The following is a 27,052-nucleotide window of genomic DNA, read 5'->3' on the forward strand; positions in this document are numbered from 1 at the left end:
GCTCTGATACCACTATAATGGCCCTCCTCAAATCTGCTCTCAAAAATGCTGATAAAAACTCAAGAAATTTCATCAAACAATTCACATGCATGGGACGTATGACTGATATAGTATTTCAGCTTGCTTTAAATGACTTTTTCTTCAATTTGCATCAATGAGAATCTTGTGCTAGAAGACTCAAAATGGACTACACAATGACCTAACATGAATGTGCAACTTATTTTGACAATATTCAATGCATATATGTGACTAAAACTACTTGCAATATGCAGCTACAGCAACTAGTATTTTTGACAAACACTTGGGATGTAAAATTATAACATTATTTATGCCAAAAAGAGAACCCACAGCCAATTGACATTTTGTCAAACAATTGGCATGCAAACTAATAAGCTGATCATGAATGAAATGAACACCTACAGCCAACTGGCATTTCTACAAACAGTTGGTATGCAAACTAATTAGCTGATAAATAATAATAGTGAATTGCTCAAATGACGCCAGCAACTATTATCTTCTTAATTTGCAATGAAATTTCTAATACAATGCTCATGAAATATGGCCAAGACTTTCGGCATTTACATGGATTACAAAATGATAATGCTGGTATAATGCACACTTACAGCTGAAACTTATAACACCCTAAAAAAACAATACTAATAAAGGAACCTGGTTGTAGATGGCTGTAATAATTTTCTTCAATGCTGCCCCTTCTACTTTGTTTTTCCGATTTGCTTTTTCGAACTGCTTTTCCGGTTCCGCTTTTTCGATTCCGCTTTTTCGGATTGCTTTTTCGGTTCCGCTTTTTTGGACTGCTTTTTCGGCCTGCTTTTTCGGCCAGCTTTTTCGGTTCTGCTTTTTCGGACTGCTTTTTTCGTATCTACTTTTTCAGACTGCTACCTTGTTGAATCTCAAGACCATATCTTTCAATGGCGTCAAGATTTCCAGCTTGAAGGGATTTCGTCCTTCAAACTATTGAGACATAATCTCCAGAAAATTTCTCAATTTCTTTGATATTTCCAACCATGCTAAAAAGAAACTCTTCCATTTCTTTTATAGTGTTCTCACAAGAGCTCCATCTTTCGTTTTCTCAATGTGGGATAAAAGATAACTCCCTTTATGTAACTTATGTCTCCAATGTGTTATAAAATAAAGGGGACTCTTTTAATTTAAATATTTCCCATAAACTATAGTCTATGCATTAATAAAGTTAAATATTTAAATTTAACTTTATAAAATAGCTTTATCAATGCATAACAAATCTTATCAATGATAAACAAGTCTTCTTGTCAATTTTAAACAATTACCATCGACATACCGCTGCCACTGGATGTTCGACCATATCCAAGATGACTTACTATAAATAGTAAGTATGCCCAAAGTTGCCTCAAAACCCCTTAGAAAAACCTGCAACTGAAACTATCTAGGCCAAATGGCCTCTAAGTCCCTTTAATGTCCTAGTTAGCCTATGGGACCGTGGGGAAATAGGCTAATGACAACATCATGCTATGAATGCTAGAAAGGGGACATTACAAAACAAGAACACCTAAGTTACCGGTATGGATGCAGATTCGGATATGGGTATGAGTATCTGATACGTGGACACAAGCAAAAAAAATTAAGGGTGTGGTTACATGGGTTTGGGTACGTGTGTGTGTGTGTGTGTGTGTGTGTATTAATAAATTTACACATATGCAAAAGAATTAAAGAAATATACAAAATTAAATCATTTGATAATATGATACTTCATCATAGATCAATGTGAGATGCCAATTGATAGTTCAAAAATGATATGTTTTTACGATGATATGGCCTCATAAAGTGTTATTTTAGGGTTTTGTGAGAAAAAAACATTTTAAAACTGCTTTTAAGTGAAATTTCTTCTGGGGCCCAGATGTGCTCTAGATACTCATCCATGTTTGTGGATGTGCTTGACAAATATCCAAACGCATCCACAAACTATGGATGCATATCCCAACAGCATTCGGACCGTATCTAGCTGCTGATGCACATCTGGATGCATCCACCGAATGGGGATGCGAATCATGACAACATCTGGACTTCTTTTGGTTGCAGATCCACATCAGATGCACGAACTGCCAATACAAATACACTAACTGAGAAGAAAACAGAAAGAAGAAATTGCTAAATGAAAAAATATACACAACTAGATCTATTGTTGCTATGCCTCTGTCTCATCTTCACCTAAGAAAATGTCGACTCATTACCAATATGAGGGACTACCTCATCCAATAGAACCCTAATCCATCCTCTTATGCCTTATCAGTTATCATCAATATGTCTGGTACTTCAACATTAACAACCCATCATTTAGGTAGAGTTTGTTGATACTCAAGGGCATGTCAATCCAAAATTTGCAAGGCACCAAGCATGGCCACCAACTTTTAGCTCAATGAGGCAAGCCTATTCATCTCAACTAATTTTTAAAGCTATATTTGGACCAATTTCTCTTTATAGAACTAAAAAAAGTGAAAGAAGGTAAGAAGCAAGCATCCTCAATTATTGTGCATATTTGCATGCCATTTCCACCATCCAAAAGGAGAGAATTGAACTAGTGACGCTCTTTTTGTCCTAGCCTTGGGCTAGCTAAATGTTCAACCTCAAAGATTGACGAAGGCAAGCCATTGCATTCAAGGTACAGTTGGCTCCTCATTGTCGTATATCTTTTTAAAGTTTCAAGTGCCAGCCTTCTTTCATCTCTTCATTATTAGGAGGCACTCTCACAAGCCTTAATGCAGCCCATTTGAGATTTAATGCATAGGTTGTCATTTTAAGCAGACCCATCATAGTGTTCATTGCAACAACACAGTGAGCTTGATATACTTCTCATATACTCCCAAAATTGAGTCCTAGTTGAAATTGCTCACTTCATCTATTTGAAAAAGTTGTCAAACATCTCATAAATCTCTCCAACACAAGGAGAGTCCACAATAGGATATCTAATGACTCACACAATGAGTGAGATCAAGCAGAAAATGTCTCAACTAACAAAACATTCAAAAAAGGATGACTCAAATGAAAACACGATGCCAGAAATCTCCAATTGTTCCACAACAATTTTTAGTTGTCGAGTGAGTTCTTTGTTTTTAGTTGTTAGTATTTTGTTTCAGGTGTAGGGTTATTCTTAGGTGTTCTTGAGTGCCCATTGTTAGGACCCCATCTAATAGTGCCCAATGGTTCTACCTCTGATCTCTGTCACTGAAAGTATTGCTTTTGCAAGTTTTTTGTTTTTTGTGCCTTTTCATATTTTTATGCTCTATTTTTTCAAGTTTTGTACAATATATGGAGTTACAAATAACGATGCTTGAAATAGACTAATTACCATGCAACTATTCACAAGCAACTTTAATCACATTTTCCAAAACAAAATATTCATAATGACAATGCAATGCAATGCAATTGAAGTATATTTGAAACTTATTATGAGGAACTGTAATAGATCACATGCATGTATAAACATTCCAGATTGTATCACAGCCCTATGGTAATGATCACAGATTTTCTCTAAGGCTCACAAACTCTGAATTAAGGCACCAAACAGAAAACTTGTGCCTCATAGATGTCAAATGATGCCCCATATAATCAAATGCAGCCTCTAAAATGACTGATGGTGCTCTACAGATGAATGACAGCTCTCTAAACCCCAAACGCAGACCTCTAAGAGGCTGTGATCTGCACAAAATACTGTCCTCTGCCCTTGTTAATATGATTGAAATCGTTTGAGGTCTATCTATTGTTGTTTCCTGCACCTTTGAAACCTTCTTGGCCTCTGTATGAAGCCAAAGCACTTGCACAATTCACTGGTACTCTGTAAACAATTCAAAGTGCTACAACAATGAAGAATTTACTATTCCTCAAGCTGATAATCTGAAACCCTTGTTTCAATTCTTTCTCCACAAAACAAAAGCAAATACACAATATCATGAATGAATCAATTTTAATGAAGCTTTTATAATCATCAAGAGGAAGTCGACCAAAAGCTTCACTCTCACACACACAATATCATGAATGATTCGATTTTAACAAATGAAGCTTTTATAATTGGCAGGAGGAAGTCGACCAAAAGCTTCACTCTCACACTTTTCATAGCTTAAACCCATAACTTAGCTTGTGAATACATTTGCTTCTGATGATTTGTTATATTTCACTCCAACACTTAGTGTTAAATTTTATCAGATTTAGATGGTACGGGATTTTAATAATTTATTTCAATTATTATCTTGTTTTACAATGTCTCTAATCTTGCCACCAATATAATATTGCAGAACTAAGATGAAAGATCAAGACTGATTTGAATAAGTATGATAATATTTTGTCACTTGAGAAGGGAAGTAATACTGCTTCTGTATCTTGTACTTGCGCTTATTTATTTTCTGTACTTTCCAAGATTCATGTTTGTTCAATGTTGATATACTGGAGAAGGGATGTGTCTCACGTAACAACATGTCCCTACGTGAACATAATTCACGCATGTCTGACCCAACTCGTGTGCCATTTCATAACATACACTCATTTGTTAGTGATCACAGTTAATGCGATGTATAGTAAACTTATGATGCCATTTCATAACATGTGTACTGCTGTTGGTAGTCGCAATCAATGAGATGCATAGAATAAGTTTGTACAGAGACCAATACATAGTTGATATTAAATATATCAAAGACAACCAACATGCACGCAATCAATAATCAGTGATAATATTACACAAAAATAAGTTGATACATAAAATCGATACAAGTTGTAATATATGAAATAGTTATTTATTAACAATATAAATAATATATAGACATATTAAATATGTGTGTGTGTGCGCGCGTGTGTGTCTGTGTGTCTGTGTGTGTGCGTGTCTGTGTGTGCACGTACGCCTGTGTGTGTGTGTGTGCACGCACATGTGTGTAATTACATGAGTGTTATCTAAATCATGTATCGTATTAACAACACTCATAACAATTTTGAGTAGGATAGAGATTGTGGATAGATAGTGAATGCTTCGAGGCTGAATTCATCAATTTGATTAATCCAACCGACACTACAAATCATTAACACTTCGGCCTCCAAACAACACTTTATTTACTAATTAATGAATTTTCCAATTAATAATAAGGTCAACTTAAATACTAATTAAGTATATTTTAATTAATTAACAATTAATTAAACCAATAGCTCCTTGACTCCTTCAAGTGAATAACTCGCAATCTAGATACTCACTACTTGAGCTTGACAATAAGTGTTCTACCAAAAATAGCAACTGAATAAAATGACTTACTATAAATAGACGTCTCAGAATGAGAGCTCTGGAAACATCACCACAACTCCTTGTTGCTACCAACTATTTTTAGGTGCCCTAAAAAAAATAGTAACCCTGACTTCCCCAAAATAGACACCTACAACAAATAGTAAATGTGCCAAACTAATCCAAACAAAGAGTAATCCTGAACATCCCTAACCTTTGGAGTGGGAATTGGCCTCTGGTTCTACCAATTGAAACCCTCTAACAATCTATGTTAGCCTACGAGGACTACTAATAGGCTAATCCACACTACAACCCAAGATGAGCTAAAATGGGGCCATTACAATTGCCTTGGCCCTATTTTCTCATTATTAATATCCAATTAGAGAAATCCTTCATTGGGGTCGCAATGTTAAATTTATACCAAGTCTTGACCTTTTTCATAACCCTCAATTTCAAATGTCAAAACATTTTAGTCTTAGAGGCCATTCTATATCTTCCAAAGTCCAGAGTCTGGGATGTTCTTTACTTGAGAACTTGATCTAAAGAAGTCCCAATTCCCTGTGCTCCATTCTTCACCTTTTCTATTCCTCCCCCAATATCTTTTTGAAATTTTTCATTACTTGTCCCCTTGCCTTCTTATTCTCTACATTCATTTGTTGCCCCCCATCTACTTATTTTTATCGAGTTTGAGCCTTTGGAGATTCAACAAACCTAGTACCTTGCAAACAATGTTCTCAAACCTTAATCATCGACGACCTTTTACATTCCTATTCCTTAAGCATTGGGTGTTCCATAATCTTGATCCTCAACTCCCCTTTGTTTATGTTTACTAGCATCAATTTTTTAGAATTTTGTTTCCTCCTTTTTAGTTGGTACATGGGACCCTATTAGCACAATATTTGAACCTTAACATCAACATCCCTTCCCAAACCTTCAAATTTTCTCATGCCTAATCTTTTCCCTGTGATACTCCCAAAGTATTGTCTATCACCTTATCCCATAGGAATTTGATATCATGCATATGTAAACCAAATCCTTGCTTTCTTTCTCGATCCATACACCGCCCTTGGGGCATTTGAGACTGGCTACCACCCCCCCCCCCCCCCCCGCACCCTACAATTCTTCCAATGGTAGTTAACAATCATTTTCCCTTGTCCATGCTCCTCATTACATATTTTTTGAAACCTTTGGGATTGCTAATGCAATGTATCTAGAGTATATCATGAATCCCCCAATCCATTCCTCCATTCACTGCCTTTAAGCCTATAAACATTTTTGTTTGGCATTTACCTAACATGCCTTCATCCTAGCCCTTAACTCCATGTCCTCTAAAGCATCTCATCCTTAAGCATTACTTTTCCTCGACTCTTAACATCAAGCCTCTATCATGTTTTCTTACCATTCAATTATTCACAGGCGCAAGAACCCAGAGACCTATATTGGTCAAATAGTAGACCTTATCTACCTCTATGCATAGCCTCAAGACAACATTAATGACTAGAAACGAATAGTGTGTGTGTCTAAATCATTTAGATCCAACCAACTCGATATTGAGCCCATCAAAGACACAAATGCCCATGTGAAGGAGATAAATCTGTATAGAGGTGCTTGAATACCATTATTACTAACACTAGCATCTGCATGTTAACAAATAAATACTAGGCTACTCTTTTGAGCACAAGAACAATATTTTAATGTTCTAGATCATTTGGAACAAAAATTCAAGGAATATCTTTTCCAAGTTGTTGCATTAGCAAGAAAAGTGTTTTGGTTGGCAAAGAAATCCCCCATCCCCCAATCAGACAACCAAATTGCAACATAACCAAATACAATAAGTACAAGGACAAAATTCATTGTAAGGGTTGCTTGTTGAGCTAATTTCCTAGTTGCAAAGTGTCTCAAGTTGTACTTGAGAATCAAGTGGTACAAGTCCATTTACAAATGGACAAAATCTACTTGTTGGTAAAGGTATGTTTTTCACTTGCATGATTGTAATTAAGTTTGTAATGTCAAATAAATATGTAATTATGGTGCTGTCAATGATGCGTGCATCACATAGGTTGGGAATTCTTGGGAAAACTTGTATCTTATAAAAGCAATTGAAATAAATATTTAATGCAATTATCTCATTGGGAAAATATTTAATATTGAAAAAGCTTATTACTAACATGTTTTCATTTGTTCTTATTCTTCTCAATTCATAATCATATAGTCAATACTCTTTAGCAGACCTCAAAAACAAACATTGTCTATAGAGACCTTGCATCTACAATGAGGAGAAAGATTTTTAAAATTGAAAATTGAGATATAGAAAAGCTTTGAGAAGGGACAAACCATAAAGAGCTAAGCCATAAACTCAACCACGAACCTTGCACCAAAAATTCTACATGAGCTTCAATAATTTGTTATGATGGTGTAGGACAACTAAATTGGAATTCATCCAGCCCCACTCAGAGATTCTCTAAGACATCTATTCCTGAAGTCCAACTGAGAGTCGAAAGACCTCAAGAATAGAAAACAAATCCTACCTAACTACAATTAGTTATGCTGGTGTAGGAAACTAAATTGGAATTCATCAAACCCAAACCAAAGGTACATATTGAAATTCCAAATACCACAAGGATAGAAACCAATACCTTACCAACTACAACACAATATCTGATAAGAATTAGTCGATCATGGTCAATCACAAGTGCGAAAATCAACTAGAGTTTGACCAACTCAAGAACAATCCTATGGTGGGTGTTATGTTTGTCTCAATTGTAGAGGCATTGTTGATTTTTTCAAATGTATTGCTTATTTGTTGTTCTCCTTCAATTGGGTTCAATAAATTAGGTTTTCACTTTTAATGTTTTTGTCACACAGCTAGGCGCTGAAAGTATATTTAAGGTTCAGTTTTTGTTTTGTGTTTAGAAGCCCAAAAGATTATGTTAGTTCATAAGAGATATATTGGGCACATAACTTAGCACTAGAAAATATATTGAATAGAGAAAGACTAATGCTTAACTCAATTTCAGTTTTCAGCTGTGAAGCTCGAGGAGTCGTACCCCTCCCAGAACCTTGAAGTACCCATCCGCAAGACATCCCCACACCGGGTACTTGGAGTACCCCCACCTTCACCATTCAACAACCATTCTGTCCTCAAGACAAGTACCTGAATTTCTATTTGAATTTTGGTTTTTAATGTTACTATAGGGTATGTACTATGTTACTATATTGAATTTTCAATGGTTTTGGTTTGTGTTGCAATTTTGATATATTGAAGTAACATAGTTCAATATGTATAGTATACAGAACACCCCCTACACCTGTACGTTGTGTCCCATGTCGTCGTCCCAAAGTTGAAGCCCTTTGTCCCCCCTTCCCAAAACTTTTCCCGACATACCCAAGTGCTGGTGTTACATTGGTTTTCAGTTTAATAAATAGCATATTTTTAAGTGTTTATTGTTTTCCTGAGTAGGGTGTGTTTATAGGTTATCATACTCGAGTCTATTGTTTTGATTTAAGTTTCAGTTAGCAGTTAGGATTATTTTTCTTTGAGCACAATCTGCTTTAAGCATGGTCTGAAAATTTCAAAAGGTAAATATTGAGTAGGGGGGATCATATAACGTTGCTTTAAGCATTTGAATGGTCATTCTTGGATGGTAATCTTCTAATAACTTACGAATGTACTCTAAGCCTAACTTATCTAAACTATAATCTGCTTGGAAACTGAAATGGAATAGATTAATCTTTTATTTAAAATTGCTTAAATGATAGGAATACCATGATAGGTGAACATTTTGTTTCATAGTGATTTGGTGTTAATAGTTGATTGGTTATCGATCCAATAATGAAGTGACAAGAAATTAATAATGCTATTGGTTGACAAGCAACTTTTATGTAAAATACTGATGTACACTGTTTTGTAACATTGTGTGTAGCAATTAAAATTATGTTATGTGATAATCCTAGAATTTGAGTTTGATTCGGAAGGAATTGGACCTATTGTGTTATGCTAGGAATACATTGCACTATGTCTCTTGTTCACATAAAGGAAAAACCCTTGTAAGATTTGTTGTCGTTGAGTGTCATATGGCATTCCATTACTTGTGTTGGAATCACTTGAAATTTTTCAAAACCCTATGATGGAAACCCTATTATGTTAAATTCGATGTGGTGTGTAAAAGCCAACGGTCATTAATTGTCTAGGATATATGACGTATGTTCATCAAAATAACACATCCCTTGGTTGGTAACATCTAATACTAAAAGTAGAAGGTAAATGGGTCATACTATGGATGCATGCTCCATGCATATTAACATTATTATTTATTTCCAAGTTGTTTTCTTCTTCATTGGTAGTGTTATACAGTTTTAGTTGTATTGCATGATTGTTACCCAAAATTGTTGTGGACACTATGGCAGCATAAGGATGCACTTATCGCCGATAAATCGACAATAAGGGCTTTTATCATGATAAGTTGTTCGTGGCACTAAAACTCGGCACTTTACCATTCATACGTTGGCATTTTATTCCAAATAAAACACCAACTTATCGTCAGTAAACCAATGATTAGATGGTTATTTATTGGCCATGATCACCAAATAGGGATTGTCAGCCAAACTCAACTTCACTTTACATTTTGTGAGTTGAAACTTCTCTTTGGAGAAAGAGAAAAGGTTCCAAAGAAAACAAAGGTGGTTTGCAAGGATCTAGAGCGATTTTTGGAGGATTTGAAAATGTTTTTGAAGAAAAATCGGATTCACAGGTAAGTTTTCAATTTTCTTTTTCTTTGTTTTTTAATAATTTTTTCTTGTCTTTGTTGCATGCAAGTTTGTAGAAACTTTGTACTAGCATTTCCAACATACTCTAAATTGTTTTAGATTATAATGAACAAGATTTAACACCAATATTCTTGTAAATTTATTTTCTTAATTTTGTCGAGAAATCCATATTTTCTTAAAATTTTCAAACCCTAACACTTTTTTTTTCAAGTGTCAACTATGTTTTGAATTATTTTAAATTTTAAACTAATTGAGTTTGCTTGCTACAATTCTTTACTAAAATATAATATATTAATTTGTGGTTTCAATTTGTATGTGTAGGTTGAAGATTGATTAAAATGGCAAATAGAGATTCATCCACAACTAGGTCAGCTGCAAGATTTGCCAATGCCTTAGTAAAGGCATGTTCATCCAGATATGTAGGCACATGTCCTAAAGGGGCTAGAGATCATGGAAGTACTTTGAAGGACCCGAAATTAATACTGTGATTTGCATAAAGTGAGAAAAAGTATAAGTGGAGGCGTATACTACTTGAAATACCACCTTGGAGGGTTCACAAAGCATGACACAAGGGTTTGCAAGAACACTATAGAAGGGAAAAAATCGCAAAGGAAATGGAAAAATCTAGCCATGAGGAAAGCTATTTCTAAATCTCAACGTATCCCACTATGTTCCTTTTAAAGAATTGTTTATTATTATCTAATCACCACTATTAGTTTGGATTTTGCTAAAACAATTTAGATTCAACTCAAAATGCAAAGGATCATAATGAATTAATGTGGGTTGTGACAAGGTATCCCAGTCAACCTTGAAGAAGAAGAAGAAGAAGCAAGCTTGAGGGTATAGTGGGCTCTCTTTAGGGCCAACATATCCGTGAATCCAATATTCCCTCAATCACCACTTTTGTTGCTTCTAGTATACCACCACCATCAATGCCATAGTTGTCTTCTATAGATAGAATTTTTGTTCACAAAAACACACCTGGATCATATTCATCATTAGAAGGTATTGGATGTAATAGTGATGTGCATCAGCAAGCAAACATTCAATGTACTGATTTTTGGTAATTCAACATCATCCCCTTCAATGTTACAAGAAGTCCATATTGATTGAGTTTTGTTACCGGAATTACTGTGGCAGGAAAGGGCTACAAGGCACCTTCTTGTGCATACTTGAGTGGGAATTTAGTTCACTTGTTTTAATTTTTGAATGTTCTACAATTTTACCTTTTAAACTTAAATTTTGATAACTTATAATGACTAAAGTTATGTTTTTTTTTAATCAAAATTGTGCACTTAACGTTAGTTTTACTTGTAGGTTGTTCACAGATGTAGTTTCTAGAGCCAAAGATGTGGTAGAAAAGCAAAAACCACAATGGAAACAATGTGGCTGCACCATTCTTTCAAATGGATGGATAGATGAAAAAAACTGAACCATCACCGAAAAATTGGTCTCTTGCATGGATAAAGTGGTTTTTTTTAACCCCACAGATACCTCCAATAAGGTAAGGATAGCTGGCACTTTCTCTCTATTGTTAAAGAAAATTGTAATGGAAGTGGGGATTGATAATGTGGTGTGAATCAAAACCGTTAATTTAGTTTGGCATATGTGGCAATGAGTAAGACCCTCTCAAGATAGATATAGTTTGGATTCCTTGTAGAGCGCATGTCCTTGACCTTCTTTTGGAGGACAAGGAAAGCTACATTGGGTGAGACTAGTTGTCGAGGATGCAAGAAAGATAACAAAATGTATTTGCAATCACCCTTGGGTTCTTCACTTCATGGGAGAACACACCCAAGGGAAGGAGTTGGTCAAGAAAGGAGTCACAAGGTTTGTGAAGATTTTCTCAACGTTGTTATTCTTACTTCTTTGACAACTTTGAAGCAAATTTTTGTGAGTCAAGCATGGCTAGACTCAAGTTATTCAAAGAAGCTTGATGGAAAAAGTGATGCATACATTGTCTTTGATAGCCAATTTGCACAGAATGCTATAAAAACTATGGAGATAACTTGAAAACATCAAAAGTCGAAAATTTAATTATTTTTTTTAATATTCAAGTCTTTCATTATTAATCTATAACTCTAGTCTCTAATGATTAATGATAATAATTTTTCTACGTATCAATTGTAGGCACAAATCCCTTAGTTAGAATTCTTCGCTTGGTAGACGGAGATATAACCTCAATGTGTTATCTTTATGAGGCCATGAATAGGGCCAAAGAGGCTATCAAAAATTACAAGGGGGCAGCCTCAAATTTGACCCCATATGGGAAATTATTGATAGGAGGTAGAACAATCGGCTTCATCAATCCATTCATGTAGCAGGGTACTTCCTCATCCCTCATTCTCTCCATCCTACTTGGATCCCAATGGCAAGGTCATGGAGGGTCTTGCTAAAGGTGTGCAGAGGATGGTACCCAAGGTTGAAGTGAGAGACCTCAGATGTCTGAATTGGACATGTATCAAAATGCAAGGGGCAAGTTGTTCTCTTCAGACATGACAAATAGAGGAAAGAACACTCAAACCCTATTCTCTTTGGATTTTGGTGTCCGTTTGGTTCGTGGAATTTAAAAAACCAGGATTTCTACAAACCTTGGTTTAGCCAAATCAAGGTTTTATAAATCTTTGTTCCGATTTTTGCGATTTTACTTAAACCGTTTGTTTCACTCGGAAGATGCATGTGAAGACACATTTTTATGCGTAAGCTTGGAGTCGAAGGCAAATTTCAAAAAATAGTCCAATCTATTGTTTTTACACTCTTTAAAAAACATAACCGAGTTTTGATTTTCAATTCCTACTTGCTAGTAGGAAGTTGGAAAACCTGGTTTTGAGGCAAAATTGGAAGTCCGGTATGCAAATTCCATTTTGCCAATTTTGAAACAAACACAAAAAATTTCAAATCCGGATTTTGAAACAGCCAATTCCTGTCATCTTCCAGGAACCAAACGGACCCTTGGTGTCTTTCAATTACATAATAAGTAGATAAAAAATAAACCATATTTTCACCTTGCTTTCTAACTCTTTAATATTTTATTTTGCAGAGGCTTGATGGTTGGGGTGTATATGCCCAAATCTGCAAAGACTTTCCATCAGGATTTTATACTAACCATGTAGTTCATCTAGTTGTGAGCACAATTGGAGCTTGTTCAAGGCCATCCACATAGGAAGAGGAACAAGTTAGCACAAAAATGCCTCAATGTCCTCGTCTTTGTGCAATATAACCTTTGGTTGCATGCAAGAATGGCAGAGGAAACACCAATGAATCCACTTGATTCGGATGACATAAATCCTTACTATGATTGGACATCATAGGAGCAGCCTTCATTGTTTACAAAGGATGAGATCTACGGTTTGGAGAGGCATGCTATGGAGGGTGGATTCCCAGTGGGATTGGGTGACATTTAGGAGGATGAGGATGATGAGGAGTCATTGCCAGTGTCAACATCATCCACATCTAGGATGGAGATCAAGTCACAACCAGCTCTACAAAGAGAGGCATATCCACAGTGGACTTCTAGGACTAGACCTCTCCAACACCCCCCCCCCCCCCCCCCAATCAAAAGTTTTTATTAAAACTATAGGGAGGAGGAAGAGGAAAACATAGACTATTTTTAGTTTTCTTAGAGTTCAAACTATTAGGCTACAGCTACCAACCATCAGCATTCCACATGAGGATTCTAGTTTAATCGCCCCTCAAAATTAGCAATGGCTTGTAACTTATTTGCATTTAAATATATCTAAACATAGCTTGTTTGTTTTGTTTACTAATTTACCAACTCATTAGATGCATCTCCTCGTTGAATTTTATAAAAAGGAATAAAAGCATTTCTAATTAAACTTAAGAACTTTTTGAGTTCCCATTTTTTTTGGCCTTTGGCAATAAGTTGCCAATAACAATATTTTTAACTACTGACAAACATTAATGCGAATGTCACTCAGCATGGTGGCAAGTGTTTGCACAACAAGATGTTGCACATTGATGACATACAATCAATTCTAGTATTCCCTTCCTCCCCTTAGGTGGCTTTTAACAAGCCACAATGTGCTAGTCTTGTGCAAAGTGTTTACTGTTTTTTCATTTTCTTGTTTGTGACTTCATTTTCTTATTTCACAACATTAGCAATAATTAGCTTTTACTTGTGATTAGTTTTTTGCCTTTGATCATGCCTTGACTTTGAATACTTTCAACAAATTTCATTTCTCCTGATTGTCGAAGATTGAATTTTGATTTTTCCCATTAAGATTTTAGCAATGAACTATTCATACCTTGTTCGGGTTTTTGAACTCCTTCACTTACTCAATTTTGGACTTTGCAATGTGTTCTGCCCAGTAATGTTTGCGGTGTATTGTGTATAATTATAAACACCATAGGTTTTTGGCAAGTTGTGCAAGGGAGTAGATGGCCTAAGAAATCTTATTTGCAAGTATGCAGGCCATAAATGAGATCATATGGGATGATCATAATCAGTTCCCCCAACCCCCTACATGTTTATATGTGATAAATTTGATCTCTTAATTGTACTTTTTTCTTGAAGGCTATAAACCTTACTTTACAAGAAGCAAAACCTAGACAAAGGAAAACCATGTTATCAAATATTTCTTTGGAAACTTGATGCCATTATGTTAACTTTGAACCCCATGAACCAAATGGATGGACCTTGTGATGTGGATCATGTGATGTGTACATTCACATATTTCCTTGAATTATGTTTGTAAAGTGTGCTTTATTAGGCAAATAATTTGACTTGAGTAATAGGCAAAAAAATGCTTTATTTACTAGCAAAATGTACACGAACTTGAATATGTGGTACAATGTTGGTATAATTCTTATTTGTGTATAGATAAGGTTATTGAAGGAAATCTAGCATGTGCTTTCACATTATGACTTCCTTTTATGCTATGAAACATGTAGCTGAACTTTTGTATATTTAATAAGTAAATTCTAATCTAATCTAGTGGATTATTGATCTCCTTGAGATTTTAGTACTAATTCTTCAAAATATTTCCAACTAATTGTTAGGGCTCCCTCTACTCTTTACCTGTGATTACACTACCCAATTCTTGATAGAACCAAATATAACCTAGTCACACCACTCAACTTGTCTCACTACCACACATGCATATTTTTTAAGATTACTTTTGGTCAATTACTAAGTTGTTGGTTTGGGTTTGGGTTTGAAGAACCTATTCGCCAGTACAACAAAATTTCGAAATAGGGTTTGGTTTCATTTGGGTTCATTAGTACAAAAGCATGTACATATGTATTCAACCTAGAAGCATGAATTGAGAGAATAGAATGCCACATAGTATCATAAAAACAACAAAAACACTACAAACTTGTAATCATAGCATCATATCTACTTTAAACATCAAAATCTTGATACAATATTGAGTTCAAGTATCATTGTTTTGACTTTCAACAAAAGGAATTGTATACTAAGTTTCAAATTCTTCATCTTCTTCTTCATCAAAAGCATTAGTTGATTCAAAAACAATGTCAATGCCAATGGGATCGACTGCACTAATAACATTTTTTCTTTCGAAGCCCTCAAATATTTGTAATTATCATCCTACTTGAAAAATGTTATAAAAGTAGCTTGCAACTCCCTTCGCCTATTAAAGATATTGTTTAATGTTTAGAATATGATGTATATAGAGAGAGCTTCCAATTGATTGGACAAGAGTTAATAACATAAACCAGTGTAACATGGGGACTCGCAACCCCCTTGAAACCTCGAAGTACCCGTCCCCAAGATGTCTTGCACCTGGTAACTAAGTACCCAAGTATCCCCATCTTCACCATTTAGCAACCATGTTATCGACGGGATGGGTACTTGAATTTTTATTTGCATTTTGATTTTTAGATGATACTGTTCAGTATGTAATATGTTACTATGTTGAATGTTCAATGGTTCTAGTTCATGTTGCAATTTTGTTGTGTTCAAGTATTTTAATTTGGTATGTTCTAAAATATCATTTCATAACTAGCACTTCAAGTTCTATATGTATACTATACAACACCCATCGTCCTGAAAATGAGGCCCATTTTCCCCACGTCCCGACCTACCCCAATACTAGTGTTACATTGATATAAACATTTCATTGAAAGAAATCTTGAGGGCTAGTTTAATTTGATGTAATAAATATCTGAACTTCAGAAAATCTTGTTTTGTAATGTTAAAGATCTTATTCAAATTCTATAATAATTGTTTCCTAAACTAAATTATAAAATGTTTCTCATTGGAATTGTACCTAGTTCACACATGATTTAGCTAGGCCTACCCTAGTTTGGTCATGGTTTGACCAAGGTTAGTCTTGGAGGCACTCGCCTGCCTAGGTTTATACCTAGGTGGAACCTACAAGAAAGTCGAGACAAGGACCAAGGACTGTTTCAAAATTTGCCTAATCCGAAGGGCTAGGGGAAGAAATGGGTAACGTAGGTTGATTATCATTTCGTTGGACTATCTTGTTAGTGTAGGTAGAAGACAGATTAACCTTGAGTTCTTTTCACTTGTTAGAACTTTAGTTACCGATTCGGGCACGTGAATCGGATTCGTGATTTTTTTTTTTCCCAATTAGGATTCGTGGAGGATTCGTGAATATATATATATATATATATATATATATATATATATATATATATATATATATATATATATATATATATATATATATATATTACTGATCTTGCCCAAGCCCCAACTAGTAATAGATATATATATATATATATTTTTTATTTTTTAAATTTGTTTCTCTCATTTATTAGTATATATAATGCATAAAAAGGTCATTTTAGCACTAGAAAGCAAAAAAATATATTTAAAAAAGTCATATTAAATAACTTAGACTCACTTAAACCTATTGATCCTTGAGGATTTATGCTAGATCCTTGAGGATTCGTACCTGGATTCGTGCAGATCCGGGCAGGATCTTTGTTTTACACAGCGGATTCGTCCGGATTCGTGGCCCACGAATCCGGACGAATCCACTGTGTAAAACAAGGATCCTGCCCGGATCTACACGAATCCAAGCACGAATCTGGATCCGGATCGGACCCGAATCCGGATCCGGCCTCTAGGGCACGAATCCAGTAACTAAGGTTAGAACCCTAAGAAACAAGCCTTCAACACCAAAAGTCAAACCAAGTTAAGGTTCAATTCAGTTGATGCAATACTCTGATGACCACATGGGAGAATACAACACAAGCTTGGATTCTTTATCTTTCTGGCATCATAAACTGTAACCCCTTGCAATTTCATACTCCCTTTTGAGCCCTCGCCTTACTATGTTTTCTCACTACTCTTTCCAAGCCTATTTCTGGCCACTTCACTATCAAATTTTTGTCATCTACTCGAAAAGTTATCAGTTCTTGTCAACTAAGCCTTACATGTTCCACATGTCATTGATCTGACCCTTTTATGGGTGAACTAGGAGTGTGGACACCATAGTCCTAGTAATCCAAGGTGCTAGGTGCAATTGTCCTAGTGGACTATGGCACTAAGCACCTTAGTCCCCTCCAAAATGGGCCCAAATTTGAATATTGTGGCATGCTCATTCCCGCCATTTGTAATTGATCTTGATATTTGCAAATGACCATTAGGTCATCCAAATTTAAGAAATACCTTGGGAAACCTATGTAAGAGCATCCTCTACTCATTCATTTTCATCCTCAAGCATTCAAATCACTTCCTAGAGAAAGCCTTGCGGGCAAATTTCTTCAAAACTAGGCATTAAGAAGCAGCAAGTTGTAATATTCTTCATATCAAGAAGCTTTTATGATTGATCTTGTTTAGAAGAGTAATGTTGTAGCATCAACACTTGAAGATATTGTCAACAAAATATTAGCATTCATCGACATCATCAAGCCTGAGGTATAATCTTGTGATATTCAGCATTGTACTTCAGATTGCCTTATCATTATTGTTGTTGGGAAGGTTGAATTGTCTCGAGCTTGACTGGGGCAAGCACCTATACAAAGAAGTGTTGCAGATCCAGAGAAAGGAAAATTTAAAATCTGAAACATGATCTGGGACACTTCTGTATTCCACACATAGTTTGCACTTTTAGATTTAGTAAAGCACTTTTTCAGAGATTTTTCAAAGGACACATCAAAGTGGCGTTCTGGTTTTGCATCCGCACACTATCATTTTTCAACCTACTAGGGCAATCGAGCTAAGCAAATTAGTCCTACCATTCTGAGACTAAGCATCAGTTATAGGTTTCTCTCTTACTCTCCTTTCCATATTTGTCTGACAAGCTCTCTGTTTATGATGATAAATGTGCAATTTCATGTCTTTTACTCAGTCTTATTACATATCATAGTTAATTAAATCAATAAAAAGGGAGTGTATCGCTCAAAACCACTTTGCATTCAGCTCTTGCATACCTCCATGGCTTTAAGTTGAATCAAGTGTTAATCCTCATGAAAATAAGTGGAATAGGAGTAGATTTGATCTCTAGCTTGCACAATTGGACCTTACCTCTTTCCCCTACTTTTTCATATCCTTCCTCTTGGTGACTTCTAGGTGGAACTCGCATTTAAGGGAAGGGTGGTGTAAGACCCATCCATTTTACAAACATAATTGCATTCTCCTTACCTATTTTGATCCTCATAAGACGTTTCTTGGAGGTAGTATCATCTGCAACTTTGAACATAGCTTACTTTTATAATCATATCGAGTTGTTGTTACCTCCTATGGAATTTCAGAGTAATTCTTATGTTCAACAGTCATTATTATTAATAGGTCATGGTTCTTGCTTCAATATGTAATGGTTCCTCATTGTGATTGTGATTGTGATTGTGATTGTGATTGTGATTGTGATTGCGATTGCAATTGTAATTGCAACTGTGACAGTATGCATGCATTTGGGGTTATTTTGCATGTTTGATTACAATTGCTTTGGTTAGAAAAAAATTGATCAAGTCTAATCATGGTACTTTTTATGGGTGCTACACCAAATGTGACAGAGATGGAACTCATGTTCTTAAAAACTGGGGTTACACCATTGTCCCCACTGTATAAAGATTTAAAATGTGACATAAACAGAAACTACATAGCACGTGTAAGAAAAGAAATCACTCTTGAGTGCTGTAATTTCAGGCTGAAATGAAAACTAAATTACAAGAAATTCGGCACAGAATTCTCAACAAAACAAAAAGCTGTAGACATAACAAAAAGTTGCATCTTGACTGAACTTTGGCATCTATATAAGAAAACCTCTATTATCTACTTTCCAATATCAGTCTAATATTTTGGGTTTCAAACAAAAAAAAAAACCTCAACAATTACATTTGGCCTATGTAAAACAACAGTAAAACTTGTAACATTGAAAAGAAAGCATGATACTCAAACTAAGATTGTTCACTGTACAAATTTCTGGAAATAGAAGAACTAATGATAACAGTATGTAGACAATCCATGGTCATGAAAGGCATATACAGAACTCAATCACCTCATCCTTGCGCCACACTGTAGTACCACAGACAATACAACTTCTTCACATACATTAAACAAGACGATACAAACTTCAAATGTGATCCATGCATATTCTTTTCTAAATTCTGACGAATAAAATCAGACAATTATTTATTACACACATCAGGAATAAACAAACCTTCAATGACATCAATAAGAGAAAGACAGCCAGATTTATGCATAGCCTGAAGAGTTTGTGTGAGGGCATCGGACATGACTGCCTTCTTCTCTTTCAGTTTGTCCTGTAAATTTAATATATAGGTTAAATGTATTAGAAGTTGATATCACATGATGTCCAATGACACAATACAATAAAATATGGTAAACTTCATATGCAACTTCTGTCCTGCAATTGATACCATTAAAAAATATCCAAAGTGACTCAAAATAACTGTATATGTATTTGTGATTCTCTTTCTAAAAAGTTCATATTAATGGCATTAATATATGAATAAATCATAAACCTAGATACTGTCAAATATCACCCTATGAGTATACCATTGGAATCTAATTCAGATGTAGTTATGAAAGGTGTTTCAAATTCAGCATTACGTACTCTGTAAATTTTACCAGCAGATTTCAGTCTCTCATTTTTGTATTTTACTATGTTTTTTCAGTTTCAGCAATAAGAAGTTCTCTCTTCAACCAGATGGACTTATTTTACTGGAAGAAGTCATCATTATCCTTACCAGTGAAACCATAGCCCTCTTTGACGAAGATGCTGAATTGCATCTTAATCTAAAAATTGAAAATTATACACAAAATTAAATTATAAACTTAACCAGATCAGAGCCTTTCTTTTTATTTCATTTACCCTGTCATAGCTGGGGGCCTAGTAATTAGTCAAGAGAAAGAATGATATAAAGATAATCACAAATATATAAACCAATTCCAGCTCTATTTTCAACTTCCAATTCTAACAAATGGCACCAGAAACTTCAGCCCTACTGTCAGCAACCTTTTTGATGTCATGTCCTTCATATAAGTCATACTAAGACATCAATGTAGCTTGTCTTTAAAACAAACATAATAAGGTGTGGCTATGCAGTTCTGGCCTCAAGTTCTCAATGATAAAAAGTTACACATTGTGATATCCCTCTCCAGAGTCCAATGCAACTGTTATTATCTGATCTTTTCGATGACTGGATTTAATACTCTAATATTTTATTTATTTATTTTTAAATTAATAATTAAAATAAATAAGAACCAGAAATACGGATTTATATTTAGTTAAATTAAAAAATCTTCAGCTCCTAAATTTATTAGATGGGCAAATACACAAATCTATACAGAAGTAGTTACCAGTAAAATGGGAAGTAGTAGACGTGAACCCCCACCAAAATCTTTTCTCAAACCTTTTGCCAGATTTCCAGTTGCTTGAACAGCCTCTACCCCTACAGCTAAGTTCACATCTGTGATCAGCTGCCAAGAGAAGAAAAGGTTAGCAGTCACAATTGGGTTCCAAAATATGAAATATATCCAAAACCTGTATATTGACAGAAACCTGAAAATTTCACCTTCTTCAACGTTCTACAAACTTCACTAAAATCTCCAGGAACAATTTTTTTAACTGAAGCAAGTTTAGTGAGCTCTGCAACTGCATCCCGTCTTTCTGACCATTTTGCAGCTTTCTACAAATTTAATTAGATACAATTATAACTTTATCACTTAAAGCTTTCTAGCTCCTAAATTTCAAAGAAAACATTAAATATAAAACAACTTGAACTATACTAGCAGCTAACTCTAAAAAGTTGCTATGAGATAAATAACTATCCAATATGAATCTCCATAGACTAGGACAAATACATGGATAAAGGAGAGAGCAAGCAATAATATCAAAAAAATTGAGAGGTCTAGGGATACATACCACTCCCTCCCAAAAACCTGACTTTTCCAATGGAGTCAGTATGTCGACAGGGTCAACTAGATCATACTCATCAATGTCTTGTGGACCTAAGACAAATAAATGGATACTAATTTTAATAACCATATTCCTTACATCTCCTACAAATATGTTAGTCAATAAAATAAGTATGAAAAAAAATGGAAAAAGAATAAAAAAGTAACGAGTGTCATGGCCAAGATGTCGCTATATGCAGATAAGCTTTGTGGAAACTATTTAATGGAACTTTGTAACTTACCAGAAGCAGTAGCTTCATCAATTGGCCTAGGGCACTCAACTGTTTCCACAACTACTTGCTCCAATTCCTTCAGTTGCTCTGATCTAAGAAGAAACAAAGTAATGTGTCAATACAGTCTATTAAAATCTCAATATCAAGATATCACCTCTCTATACATTGGATTATATATCAAAGCTGTTATAGAAGAAAAGACAAGAATAGAGAATTACCCATACATCATTTCCACCACATAATGATGGCTCAGGTATCATATTCAAAATCTTAATTCAAACTAGAAATAATGATTATTCGTCCTTAGCCTTTCTACATTCAGAATTTGGATCCACCATCTCCTGCTTATTTTTATGGCTTAATTAATTCATTCTAAGATATTTCACTTATGGTTGTTGGAGGTCCTCTTATCATTCTTAACTAGCTATTCTAACATTTTATTCTCTTATGCCCATAAACCTTCACTGGCCATTGAAAAACCTTAACTTCTGCTTAATGCTTCGTGGTCCTCTTAGCTTTCTCATACATGGTTTGCACTCACAAAAGGGCTATTTTGTTCACTTCTGTTCTTATCTATGAAGGACCTCTAGTCTTCCCTCTTTGGTTCTTTTGCTTTAGTGCTTGTTCTATCCGCAAACACCGTCTGGTGCTCCTGCTGTTGGCGTTTGCCTTGTTTGTATACTTTCAGTCCCTTAGACCCCAATATTGATCTCTTGTTGGACATTAATAAATTTATCTCATCTTATCTGTTATCTCTGTTACATAATAGTGAAACTTAGCAACATAAGCATATGGTTCTGTAGGCTTGTACAAGAGAAATCTTTCAATCCTTATTTCCAATTTTGATAGCTTAGGCACCACTGTTTTAAACTTTTACCAATGGTTGCATAGTCAGTTGTTGATGGTTTGAAAATCAATGATTTCTCTGACACCAACAAATAGATCTCTGATTAAAGCTGTAATTTATCCTTATATGTATGCTTCTGTTAGCCAGTAGTATAAGCATGTTAAAATCCTTAATTGTTGATTTTAGCAACTGAGGCATATCTTCTCATATGAAAGCTGGACATTTCACACTAATCTGTAATCTTCTGGGAACAAAGGAATGGTGTCCCTTTCCAGATCTTAATTAACCAGCTAAAAAAAAAGAATTAAATACTATTGGGCAAAAATATACCTGATCTTACGCGTGGGTTTTGGAGCAACAACAACATTGGCCAGCTCTGCCTCAAGTTCCTTTTTCTGGATTAATGAAATACAGCATTAGTAAAGTGCAATGAAATTCTCAACCAAGAAAGATATTCAAAACTTGCACTACTTACCATAGTATCTCGCATTTTCTCAAATAAGATTGACTTTACTGGATCTTTGCCAATCCACCTGCAAAGCTCTATTGTTAAGCCTTTCGCAGATGCTCGAACATTCTGGTCTTGATGATCAAAAAGTTCTGAAAGCATCTTCAAAATCTTCTTTGGAGGAACTATTTTTGTCCCAAATTCACTGACAACACAGGATGTATATACAATTAATATAATTGTCTACAAACAGTACATGTCTATTTGAAATAACAATGGTCTAAGAAATGTGTATATAGAAAAACTAAAGATATCCCGATCTGAGCTTCAAATGTTATAAAATATACTATATGGAGATCAGAGTTGCAAACTGAAAAATATTCAAAATAGAGAATAATACCTGACAGCTTGAAACATGACATCAATGGCTGGCACTACTGCCTTTGCAACCTTATTTTTTATGGCCTTCTCCATAACTTCCTGAAACATTCAGAAATTTCTCAAACATTCTACTTACAAGACTAAACCTCTTAATTGTATATAGGCACTACAAGCATTCTATAGCTAGAGAAAGGTACAGTGGCAATCAATAGAGCATTCCTTGGCATATTTTACTTTTGTTTATGCCTACTAGAAAGAGAAAAAAAACAAATGATTACTAGATTAACTCAAAACCCCTCATAGAACTACACATCCTTGTTGCAAGATTATAAATATATCATGTTTATATCAGAGTATTATTTTGTTGAAAAAAATGCGATATTTACACTACATGGTTAAGGTGATTAGAAGCACTTAGCATGATCACTAAATAACAGTGTAGGACTCAAAACCAAAAAAGCACAATTGATCACAGGTATCGCTGTAGAGGATGATAGGAAACCCAATCTTAATAAAATATCGTTGCAATTTTTTTTACCCCATGCACATTTCCAAAGCTTACCATTAATAAATACTCGTATTTTCAAATTTTTGCCTTAACTTTACACAACTAATTGGTACTTTTCGCAGCAGAGGTGCAGATTTTGATTTTAACAAGCATTGATTCAATTAGACCACATCCCAAATCACTAATTCTTTGACTATTATCCATTTAATTCTCATTCAGTTAGGGCACACGACGGAGGTGAGGCCATAAGGGACAGTCTAAGTTATTCAATTTTTTAGCATTAGGGTAAATAAGTGATTAGGGTTTAAGGTCGTAAACTACAATAATTAGGGTATTTACAATAAACCCTAAGAACTAGGGTTACACATCAAATCTTCCACCTTGAAACATTGTCCCTAGCAAAGCCCTCACCTTTTTTTTTTTATAGATAAATTATAAAAAATAAGTTCTATCCCTAACCCTAATATTATTTTTCTAATGTTAATCCCAACCTTAAACATTTTTTTGGTTTATTGTTAAGGTTAGAGCCTTTTTCTAATTTTATTAGCCCTAACCCAACCCTTTAAAAAATGATTTATGCTTAGGATTATATGTTTTATTTTTACTACCTCTAATCCCAGTCTCAAAACTATTGTTTTACTAAGTTACCACATTCACTCCCTAAAGGCTAAAGTTCAGATTTGATTCACATGAAAGTCTGATACGGTGCAAAATCATAATGAAAATTATGAAAACCCACCATAATATTTCTAAGGGCGGCAAAACACAAGACTTCGCATGGTAAACCAACACATGCAAGCATATGCAAGTACATGCAACCCTAAAAAAGCAGACTTTTGCTGCAACTAAGAAATCGTGGGACCAAAACCCTTAACCAAGTTTGTAATTTCCAATAAAAATCCTTGAAGGCGAACCCCAAAAGTTTCATAAAATACCAACGGCTTTTATTTCTAAAAATCGAAAAGCAAATTTCTGGAAGAAAAATCCAGATCACAAAAGGCTTAAACTTTCCTTAAAAAATCTGCCAAATTTCATGAAATCCCATTGACCTGCTCTGATACCATGTTATGATAAATCGATATTGTTGTAGTTGTATTCAACAAAAGAGATGAAATCTCCTTATACAGATTTACAAAGACGATGTTTCTAAAAGAAACAATCGTGAACTAATGACAGAAATAGAAACTACCTAATAAACTAAAGACTAACTAAGATGATCATTAAAGAAACATTATAATATTCCAATACACAACTTATTTACCCTCTTCGTGAGTACATTTACAATACTTGACCATACTGAGAAATAGCCCTTACAAGGACCTATTTGAACAATTTTGACAACTTAGTGCAAATACATTATATATAGATTCAATATGACTCAATACATCACAAAAAAGCCAAATACATTTCAATCTCTCACATAATAAGTCTTAATCTCCAAGTGTTTTTGTACTTTAGATGCTCTTACACCATACTCCCAACCTTCAAAAGTTTGCAAGTCCCTTGAAAGGGAGCCAAAAAAATTTGTCTTCATTTCAATTTTGCCTCTTCGTGTCTTCTTCTTTGATGCCTCTACTGAACCATGTCTTCGGTTAGACTCCCATCAATGGAGTTCATAAGTTGCTTCCAATCTTTAGTCCGCTCTCCCAATGCTACTCCAAACACCAACAACAATTGTGCAGGACCTAGGAGTCCTCTCTCCCTCATCTCTTGGCAACACACAATAGACCTTCATGTCCACTTGTTGCAACAAGTGAACATGCATTTGCAACCACAACACTTCACCAACAAAAATCAAAATACTCAAACGCTGCTCAGCCCAGATCTTTCACTGAGCTCTAATTCCAATTTGATGCAGAGCAATACTTTTGGTACTCTCTTTGAGGAGAATGTCCAACTCAAGGGGTTTAAAAAAAGACTAAACATCAGTCTTGTATCCTTAAAAAGTCCATCAAACTAATGCTTTTAAACATCCTTCAAATCTCTGCTTACAAAGTTAATCTCAAACAACCATACATGATTATTTCATTATTATGACTGTCATTAACAGTTTGGATAGACCCATACACAGTCATCAACAACTTCTGCTCCAGGCATCAATTTTGAAATCACTTCAGTCAGAATCTAGAAAATCAGGTTTTCACTAACATATTCCAAATTCAACAAAATCCAGCAGTGGAATTGAGAGATACACCCCTCGTACAGAGACCCATTTTTCTATCATAAAACAAGCAAGCCTGCTTACCCAATCCGCCTAGGGCATCAAATATCTAGCAAAATACAAACCAATTTCAAGTACAACCAAAACCATCTGAAAGCTCTTTGAATCTACTTGTAAAAAAATCTAGAATCAGATTTTTCCATTGGAAAGAAACAAAGATATTCTACCATCAAGGAAGAATATTCTACCAAAATGGGGTGGGACTTTTATTTTTAGGGGCCCGGGGAGGAAACTTAATCCCTACAATGTATGGTGATGCAAATTTTAAACTAGCCCTACAATACTTTCACTTGTGAGCATAATTGGTGTGTTTAAACACGTGCTCCAAGAAAACAAAATGATTGACCCAAAATATGAAAGGTTCGGGGATTGTTCACCACAACCTCCACCTATGGCTCAATAAAACTCAACATTAGAAATTACCAAGTCAAACTATGAAAATCTAATTATTCCTACATGTTATGAATTTGCAATCATTTTGAATTTATAATGCACATATGGATACATCGTGAACTTATGCCTTGACGACATAAGGCACCATAAAAAATGATCACATATTGACCTTGATGTGATTAATCCAAACTTAGAATGGATCACAATTAATCAGTCAATACTTCACGATGAGGATGTGGCCATGTTGGAGTAGTATGTGATTGCCATGACTTAAGCATTTGAAACAGTTAAGACAATTTGTGAGTTCATTACTGATAATTCAACAGTGACCTATTGACTATTATGCTAATCTAATATTGAAGTTCAAACAGCTAGCCACAAGTTACTGTTCAGCTATCTGTCCCTAAGGGGAGATTATAAAAGAGAAAATAAACTACAGGTATTGAGAGTCTGAGACCAATGACAGACAGTATCTAAATCTTAAATGCAGTTCAGTAGTAAGTGGCAAAAGAGAAAATATACTGCAGTGAACTAGTGTCCAAAAAAAAGGCTCATATACACTGAAATATTATCCTTCAATTCCAAAATTTATTTTTTGCCAATAAAATATTCCACATTGGTTGTTC

At 34.9% G+C, this 27,052-nt stretch overlaps 1 protein-coding gene across 3 annotated transcripts in view; it reads right to left on the bottom strand.

The window, feature by feature from the left end:
• LOC149564921 (protein MOR1-like) overlaps positions 1 to 27,052 on the bottom strand; it is a 102,297-nt gene that overhangs the window by 45,977 nt on the left and 29,268 nt on the right. For 2 of the 3 annotated variants that reach the window (XM_089818458.1, XM_089818459.1), the window contains exons 4-11: positions 23,324 to 23,403; positions 22,951 to 23,128; positions 22,806 to 22,870; positions 21,638 to 21,720; positions 21,364 to 21,449; positions 21,014 to 21,127; positions 20,799 to 20,918; positions 19,636 to 19,738 (exon numbers count right to left, since the gene is read on the bottom strand). In XM_089818458.1, the coding sequence (XP_089674584.1) occupies positions 19,636 to 19,738; positions 20,799 to 20,918; positions 21,014 to 21,127; positions 21,364 to 21,449; positions 21,638 to 21,720; positions 22,806 to 22,870; positions 22,951 to 23,128; positions 23,324 to 23,403 (829 nt within the window). Of the gene's footprint in view, positions 1 to 19,635; positions 19,739 to 20,798; positions 20,919 to 21,013; positions 21,128 to 21,363; positions 21,450 to 21,637; positions 21,721 to 22,805; positions 22,871 to 22,950; positions 23,129 to 23,323; positions 23,404 to 27,052 lie in introns of those variants that run through there. The other variant, XM_089818460.1, reaches the window with a different exon arrangement.

The sequence above is a fragment of the Cupressus sempervirens genome, chromosome 3 (assembly GCF_028749045.1).
Source record: "Cupressus sempervirens isolate cs-2001-9-10 chromosome 3, ASM2874904v1, whole genome shotgun sequence".
Taxonomy (NCBI): Eukaryota; Viridiplantae; Streptophyta; class Pinopsida; order Cupressales; family Cupressaceae; genus Cupressus; species Cupressus sempervirens.